The 8,458-nt window shown below is 41.9% G+C and overlaps 1 protein-coding gene across 1 annotated transcript; it reads left to right on the forward strand.

Moving 5' to 3' along the window:
• Nucleotides 1-910: 910 nt before the first annotated feature.
• Nucleotides 911-8,282, forward strand: mbd1b (methyl-CpG binding domain protein 1b). Its single transcript, XM_031838563.1, has 17 exons — nucleotides 911-1,024; nucleotides 1,679-2,257; nucleotides 2,673-2,813; nucleotides 3,189-3,330; nucleotides 3,427-3,713; nucleotides 3,845-3,927; nucleotides 4,037-4,080; nucleotides 4,294-4,434; nucleotides 4,525-4,608; nucleotides 4,746-4,766; nucleotides 4,870-4,977; nucleotides 5,654-5,815; nucleotides 5,909-6,088; nucleotides 6,230-6,310; nucleotides 6,397-6,483; nucleotides 7,425-7,610; nucleotides 7,701-8,282. The coding sequence occupies exons 2-17, from the start codon at nucleotides 1,905-1,907 to the stop codon at nucleotides 8,175-8,177; spliced, it is 2,577 nt and encodes an 858-aa protein (XP_031694423.1). The 5' UTR covers nucleotides 911-1,024; nucleotides 1,679-1,904; the 3' UTR covers nucleotides 8,178-8,282.
• The last annotated feature ends 176 nt before the right edge of the window (nucleotides 8,283-8,458 follow it).

Here is an 8,458-nt window from a genome sequence, read left to right on the forward strand (position 1 = left end):
TAGAGACAGGATTGTGTGACTGTTTCCATCTTTTATGTTCCTGTGCATGAGTATACTTAATTTCTGATCATAATTAATGTTTTCTTTGATTAAAATGAATACATACATATTGATTAAGTAAATTGTTATAAAAACGACTGACTTGTTCATTACACTTGATTCTATATTTGCTCCTCCCACCTCTGTTTACATTGTACGAAAAAGCAACCAAAGTTCCCTCCTCCACGTTGTTTATTGCCTGAATAGCAGTGAATGAGTTGATTTACACTATCTTATGCAAAGAGTAGTTTGTGGCACTGCACAGCAAGCTATTATTACAAGACGATCTAATTTTGGTATAGAACAACGTTAAGTTTATTATTTTAAAAAGTACTGTTGCCTTCAAGTGCCGCTCTAGAGCGCGCACATCTCTTTCTAATGACCCGTGAAGGCAGCACACTATAACGACAAATGAAGCGTGCTGTCAAAGAGGATAAAAACGGGATGAGATAAGTCCCTCCCATTAGCCTGTTGATTGGGCAGGTCTTTATTTAATGGCAACACTAGCCAATGTTGCTAGCTGATGTAGCTAAAACATACCTTAAAAGGGCCTGCCTGCAGTTGTTAATGATATATGGTAATTTATTTAGATATGAAGAAATACCTTAAAATGAGAGTGATTAACGTTACTCATATATCATTCCCACCTGCGTGTCACAGAGACGTAATGGTGGATAATTTAGCTTTTTATCGATTTATGCCTTTCATTCAACTAGCGTTAAATTGAAAAAAAGAGTAACTGTACTTGTTCATGTAAAATATAGTTGTTTTATGTAAACAGTGCTGTGCGGTGTTGATAGTCCTCTCCGTAGGCGGGGTCAGAGCGGATTTGCATCTTGTTTTGCATCTACCTTCTTTGATCCAACAACCGTTTCCGCTAGTGTCAGTTGCATGGAAGACCAGCTAGCTACGTTAGCTCTACCTCGTAAAGTAGTGCCTGTGGTGACCGGTGTGCCAATACATCTGGTGATATATAACCCTAAAGGTGTGTGTGATTTGTTGGCCTTCATAACCGCAAACGTTTCTAAAATGGTAGCGATATACGGCTCTCTAGTCAGAGGAACAATTTCAGCATATTGACGTTAGTAGCTAACGGTAGCTAACGTTAACTCGAGCGTTACTCCTGTGCGCTAACGTTACTCCCGCTTTCGATTTCATTGTTTCTGCTCAAGCTGCCGTTATTATGTGGTATGTACGCTAAACTACCCGTTAAGAAATACTCCCCAAATATCAGAGAACCACTGTCGGCAGTAACCGCACTGTTGGCATTTGAGGTTAGCCTGTGTCGCTGACGTTGTGTTTGCTTTTACGTTACAACCCAGTGCTAGCGTTAGCTCACGTTGGAAGCAGTATTTCGTTAACTAAATATAAGAGCTAGCGTGTAACTAAATTGGGGCATAACTGCCATTCCGTTCCTTTAGTTAAGTCGCCTTGTATGTACGTTGACATGTTGTGCTATAACCATACGTGAATGTCTGCACGTCAAGTTGTTGTCGTCGGGTACAAAACAATGTCTAAGTAGTCCGTTGTATTAAGCTAACGTTACCTGACAATAGCATACCCATCGAGCTATGCTGGCGTTACAAACTGTCTAGCACACAGCATGCTTAAACCTTCTTTTATTTTATTTTTTTTACAGGTTCTGTCATGACTCACTGAACAGCTGTCAACCATCCTGACGGCTCATCTGCATGAACCAAACCTTAGGGGCCCAAGGGTCAGGGGGGCTGCATCCACAGACAGGTGTGACAACACACACACACACACACAGCTTTAAATGGGATGCGACTGCAGAGGGTATCTTAATTGTCATCAGGAAAACAATCGTAACCTTTGGATCCTGAGCGGGTGCAGCAGCAGCAGCAATGAACGAAGAACCACTGGAGACCCCGGTCCCTGTCAGAGCACCTGTGATAAAAGATGTGGAGGGACAAAGCACAGGGAAGAAAAGCAGCGACACCTCAGAGGCAGCACCAACACCAGCACTGGAGCCTTTGGCACCCTTAGACAGGGTCGAAACACAGGAAACCCACAGCTCAGATCCTGTGAAGAAACCTCCAGACGAAGCAGACGAGGCGGCTAAGGCCGCTGGTGTTGAGCCTCCTGTTGACTGGTTTGAGCCGCTTGAGGAGGATGACTATGAGGAGGACAGCCTGGCAGGAGAAAGTGAAAGGAGTGAGAGCGTGGCGGGCGAGACGGTTTTCAAAAAAGTTTATCAGTAGGTTGCCCTTATATCTTGTCCCGTAGTCTGATAATCAACAGCGTTATCTTGATTTTATGGCCAAGTGCAAGCATCCTTTCCTCTCTCACTATAGAGCTGGCGTTGGTGATGCACATGTGCTAAGATGCTGTAATAATTTTCTGACTGAATTCAATATTTTTTGATTAAATGGAATGACAACAAAACGATGTTACACTAGCATGGAGGTTAAAGTTCTTAGCTGTTTGGTAGGAAATAGAGTATAATCATATGTACGGTTTTATAAGGTTAAATAGTTATGTTCAGAGGAACATCAGCTCAACTTTGCCTCAGTCTATTGAAACTATATCTCACACAACATATTTTCCTGTTTTCCCATACGGTATAAAGATTCCTAACATGTATAATTCCCATCTTCTCTTTTAATAATCAGGTTTCAAATGCCCCGCCGTAAGCGATCCCATCCTGATGAAGGATGGGATGAATGGTCAATACTTGGAGAAGGTTGGAAACGCAAAGAAGTTGTCCGGCGCTCAGGTTCCAGCATTGGACAGAAGGATGTGTATTACCTGAGGTAAATGCTGCCGAGTAGAAATGTCGACAATCTCAATGTACAGTTGTTTAAAATTCATGAGGCAGAACAATCTTATGATGCATTTACTTTGTGAACTGGTTGGAATTATCAATTTCACGGTGTCACCTTTGCTTCTGGGACCCTTTGATTGGTGTTTTAAATTTCGTAGAATAAACCATTGTTGAATCAAAAGAATAATCTGTAGATAAATCAATAATTACAATAATTGTTTTTTGCAGCACTAATACATTTTTTTAAAAGGGTTGTTTTCTCATTATCGAAGCAGAAGCATGTGACTGAATGACAAAAGGATGTTGTTGTTTTTAGTGGTTGTCCTCCAGCTCTTTGAAGTTTAATTCATTTTTTTCTTAACAGTCCGCGGGGCGATCGAGTGAGAAGCCGAGTGGAGCTGATTTCATTGATGGAGGGACAGCTTGACTTGTCAACCTTTGAATACAAGTCAGGAAAGTTTCACGATGGCGAAGCACCACCCATAAGAATACGACACAGAGCAAAGGTAAAGGCCTTTATTATCACTTAAAACATTGTGTGAGTGTGTGCGTGCGTGCGTGCGTTTATTACAGTTAGTCTCCCCCTCTGTCTTATCCGTCAGAGAAAAGTCCGTGAGCGTTCATCCTCAGAGTCCAGCTGGATGGAGAGAGGAGAGGGCACCGACACTCCAGACTCGCACCACACGCCCACCCCCAGTCCGGGGCGTAAAAGCCTCCAGTCCAACCAGACAAGTCTCTCCTTGCACAGTACAATAGGAACTCCTAACAAAGGCTCTCGCAGTGAGGATCCACCCGCTGAAGATAGAATTAAACTTCCCCTCCCCTCATCGTCCAGAGCGCTCCTGCTCCCCTCCATAAACGGAGAGGTTGGGTCAGAGGACAGCACGCTGTTAGTCCATTTTTACTTAAGTTCACATATTCATCATTTAACTGCTGATGTAATTATCAATGCACTTAAAATCTAAATGGTTTGTTTGTGTTGAGTTACATTACAAATAACAGTGTTATGCTTCCCTGCAGGGTCTGTGCCAGATGTGGAATTTCCTTCACAGGCACATGGTATGACAAACAAAGGAAGAGGCCCTGCTGTCCCAACTGTTGGGGTAAGTCGGTTTATTTGTGTGCGATGTCATGATTCTGAGGGAAAGTCAGCGTTCGAAATAGGAAGGAGGTGGGGCACTCATTTAATTTCTTTATTTCTGTTTATTCCAGCGGCCTCAAAGTCAAAAGAGCATCCGATGATTCGTTTCAGAAAGGTAAAGCATTGAACAGCTGCATTTTACCCCCTTTAACGAGCCAAAACCTAAGCATATGCTCCATTGGGAACGTAAAATACACATTATTTAAACCATATATTCTTAATTCTACAACACTCTGTTGTTTCCAGAATTAGAATACTGATGAAAATACAAATGAGACATGGGTATTATTGAATAAACAAATCTTTTTCTCCTTCATGTCATCTGAAGTGGATTCCTTGTGGACAGTGCGTGGGATGCCACAACACAACGAACTGTGGGCAGTGTGCCAACTGCAAGCATGGACTGCAGAGCCCAGATTCCAGGAAACGCTTATGTCGGAAACGCAAATGTATATGTCCCATTCGCAAGGTGAGCTGCCGGGTACACAACAGGTTTTTTTTGTTTATTTGGACGCTTATTGTTCGTTATGTAACTTTTTTGCCCTGTATGTTCCACCAGGGCCCTGGAAGTGGAGGCTTCCTGCCGCAGAAGCCTTATAATGACATTCCTGACATCATGTATGATGACAGCATGAGTTTCCAGGTAATAATCCACTAATATGTACGTATTTAAAAAGAGATCAGATCTACGTTTACAGTCAGACTTTGTTCGGTTATTCCAAATATTCCACAATCTAGGTTGTAATGTAAGTTCTAACAACTCTTTTTTTTTTTTTACAGAGTGAATTTGCAGACTCGCAGGTACGTTTTTTTTTGTAATACGAGACCAAATCTCTATTTATAATACTTAATATCATTGCGACATATTTCCCCCACTCTGACTGATGATGTTTGATTCACACAGCACCCACAGACACAGAGTCTCAAAAGCAGCGACACGGAGAACTTCTCAGTCAACGTGGACGTGGACATCGATGATGACGATGACATGTCAACTGACGATGATGATGATGTGAGTGTTTTTGTTTTGTTTTTTTTTTAAAAACCCACTGTCCCAAAAACACAAAGATGTGATTGCCTAAAAAAAAAAATCTATTTTGTGATAGAAACTTCTCAAACCACATCTGCAGTATGTTTTGCTCTCCGTTTGTATTCTCGGGATGGTCATAGGTGTTAAAGATGAATGATATGTGTTCATATTATTTCCAGAAAACCGGCAAAACTGAACACAAATGAATGCATGTTTCTATCCACTGCTGTGATTAAAAGAGCGCCCGTCAAACTTAAAATGATGAAGAACCATGTGATGAAAGTTTAGCATTATTATGTTTCTTTTTTTAATTTGAGGAAGGTTACAGCCTCCTCATCGCTCCTCACAGACCTGACGTTCAGTGGAGCGGACCCATGAGGCTGTTTACAGTGCACTTATATTGACATTTTTATTCTCCGAATTTCTGGTGTTTATTTTTAATATGCAAATTTAAAAAATGGGCATAAAACCAGGTGCATGGAAACACATTGCCTGTCTCATTAGAAAAGAGTATGTTGCGATTTGATCATTTGGGTTCACCAGGGTTGTGTGTGTTAATATCTTCTGTTATCAACATCATTTTGCTACCGGCAGTGTTAAAAGTAATTGCATTAAAAACAATGTCTCTTGTTCTTTAATAATGTTCTTTATTATTAAGTGGCATAAGAAGCGGAAGCGACGGTCCTGTGGAGAATGTAAAGCCTGTCTCTGCAGGAAAGACTGCGGCACTTGTGATTTCTGTGTAGACAAACCCAAGTTTGGAGGCAGCAACAAGAAGAGGCAGAAGTGTCGACTACGCCAGTGTCAGAGACAGGCAATGGTGGGGCTTTATTTTGTCTTAGCGAATGTGTTGTTCCTTGCGGCAAGGATGTAACTGTGTTGGTTTTTAAATATCTCCTGCAACGTTTGGCAGAGACACTTGCTGCCTTACCAAATGGGACAAGCAGACCACGGGCCAGATGCCCAATTGCTGCCGGGCCGGCCGAGACCTCACTACACATACAGCCGGAAGTCATGTTTTAAGAAGAGTAGAGGATCACAGTATGGCCTGGACTTCACCGACAATGAAGACGATGACTGTAACTTAAAAGCAGTGAGTTCTCAATGCGGTGATAAAAATTTTTTTTTTTTTTTTTTTTTAACATAGTTGCATTCTCCTGCAGCTAAAACCTCAACGTTAAAGAATCATTTCTTTAGTTCTTCGTCTTACTTTGCTTCTTTTTCTCTGCTGTAGATTAACTGGAGCACTGCGCCAGCCAGTGGTAGCAAATATTTCTATGAACTGGATATAAAGAACCACCCATCATCTTCGCAGGTTTGATAATGGATTACTATTATCTACGTGTTCTTGTTATGTCACGCCGATCTCACCAAACACAATGTCAACTTCTCTTCTTTCAGCAATTGAGTCCAATAGATTTCAGACTGCATAATGGGCTTCCTGACCGAGTTCCTCACATCAGCGGCAACCACAACAACTCTCAACTAGTAGGTTTACATTCTTCCTTCTTTTTTGTTCTCGTAATAATCTACATATTTTCCTCCATCAGGCCGAATTATTGTGTCTGTCGTGTGAGTCACCGTGGCTTCCTGTTTACACTTTCCTTCACCAATGCTTTTGGCACCTTGTCCACTTCCTTATGTTGTCATGCTGTTCTCTGTCCTGTGGCTCAGTGGGATGAATCCAGGCCCGCTTCCAACTCTGTTTGACCAGGTTTTGTTTTTTTGTTTTTTTTTCACCAGTCCACAGTAATTTCAATCCGTACCAAAAACATTCATCAACCTTGAAAGGAACACGGTGTGCTTGTGTGGATGGATATATGTTGTCTTTTAATGTTCAGTTTTTTTTTTTTGTTTTAGAAGATTTGATCCAACTTTATGACTGTAGTTTCTGATGCTGTTGCATTGTGCTTTGTCACACTAAGAGGTGTCTCCAATATTTAGTGCATCCCATTATAAATGATAAAGATAGACGGATGATTAAAAATACACGTCTGTATAATGCAGTACAATTTATAAAATAAAAAAAAGCACCCCACTACAGCCTCCTAAATGATCATACAGTTGAATCAACACCTTTTACGCAACATTTGAACCTTCATATATGTGGGATTTATCGCAGGACTGTTTAATAAACTGCTGAGTGTAAGCTTCTACCGCTGGCTCAAAGCCAGTTTACACTCAGTGGAGGTGAGAATACTTCCGCTGTAAAAGGTAGTACCATTGGCTTTTTATTAGAGGTGTAGAACTGTCCCATGATCTATTACTAAATAATACTAATAGTTACTTTTGTAATCAATACAAGGCTTTGCAGTTTGAAGCTGATTTGATGCGGCTGAAATTCACCTTTATTTGATTTTTTTTAATTGCACACGAATTACCGAGTTTTCACTCTCGGCAGCGGTAGTAAATACTCTTTATCAATTCAGGACCAGCAAAGCAGATGGGATGCAGTGAAATCACATGCAGCCAGAGACAGTCGAAAGCATGTTGAAGAAATGGAGGATGATGCTGACGATGACGATGATGATGATGAAGAAGAGGAGGAAGAGGAAGAGGAGGAGGAGGAGGAGGAGGAAGAAGAAGAAGATGACGACGAGGAGGAGTTGCCCATGGTAATTGTCCTGCTTAGATTTTTCACATTAGTTGTCGGAATATATTTATATATATCTCCCCGTAATAATGCCCTCTGTTGCTCTCTGCAGATCACACAGATCTTCAGCTTGACTGCTGACACCCCGTCTGGGAGTGGTGCAGACATAGAAAACCAGCTGATGAAACTGCTCCAGTCTTTGCGCTCCTCTGCAATGCCGATGCTCTGGTACGCCATCATGGTGGACGGCCCGCAGCTGCAGCTCATCCAGTGCTCTAAACAGTCCAGCCTGAGTGACACCATAGTGCTGATCGACCCGGGCTTCTGCTACCAGGTCACCGTCCAAAAGCAGCCGCTGCTTCCCACCCACCCGCTGTACGACCAGTACCCGGCACGCCTCACCTCTGTGACTGAAGTGGTCGGCCTGCTTTTGGGCCTGGAGGAGTACGCCGTGTGCCAGGGACTGCCCCCCAAAGAGCCCTTATCTAACGCAGACCCGATCATACTAGAGCGGGCGTCGACGTGTGATTTCTTGGTCAAGAGGAAGGTGAGCGTCTGTACTAACTGCCGAGCGCTGCAGGGACTTTAACTTCAGCAAGAAGATCTGTAACCACAGTGGAGACCACCGATTCTCTGGTGCAACTTTTATTTATATGTGTGTGTGTGTGTGTGTGTGTGTGTGTGTGTGTGTATGTATATATGTATATGTATACATGTATATATGTGTGTGTATATGTGTATGTGTGTGTAGATATATATATATATATATATGTGTATATATATATGTGTGTGTGTATATGTACATATGTATGTATGTGTATATGTACATATGTATGTATATATGTACGTACATATGTATGTATATATGTA

Source organism: Anarrhichthys ocellatus, unplaced genomic scaffold, assembly GCF_004355925.1.
Source record: "Anarrhichthys ocellatus isolate YVR2014 unplaced genomic scaffold, GSC_Weel_1.0 scaffold1, whole genome shotgun sequence".
Classification (NCBI taxonomy): Eukaryota; Metazoa; Chordata; class Actinopteri; order Perciformes; family Anarhichadidae; genus Anarrhichthys; species Anarrhichthys ocellatus.

Excerpts from the sequence above, each read along its gene's own strand:
- mbd1b (XM_031838563.1), top strand. The coding sequence starts at position 1,905 with ATGAACGAAGAACCACTGGAGACCCCGGTCCCTGTCAGAGCACCTGTG. Across the intron at positions 2,258-2,672 it reads GTTTTCAAAAAAGTTTATCA|GTTTCAAATGCCCCGCCGTA; the intron begins GTAGGTTGCCCT and ends TTTAATAATCAG. Across the intron at positions 4,978-5,653 it reads CAACTGACGATGATGATGAT|TGGCATAAGAAGCGGAAGCG; the intron begins GTGAGTGTTTTT and ends TTTATTATTAAG.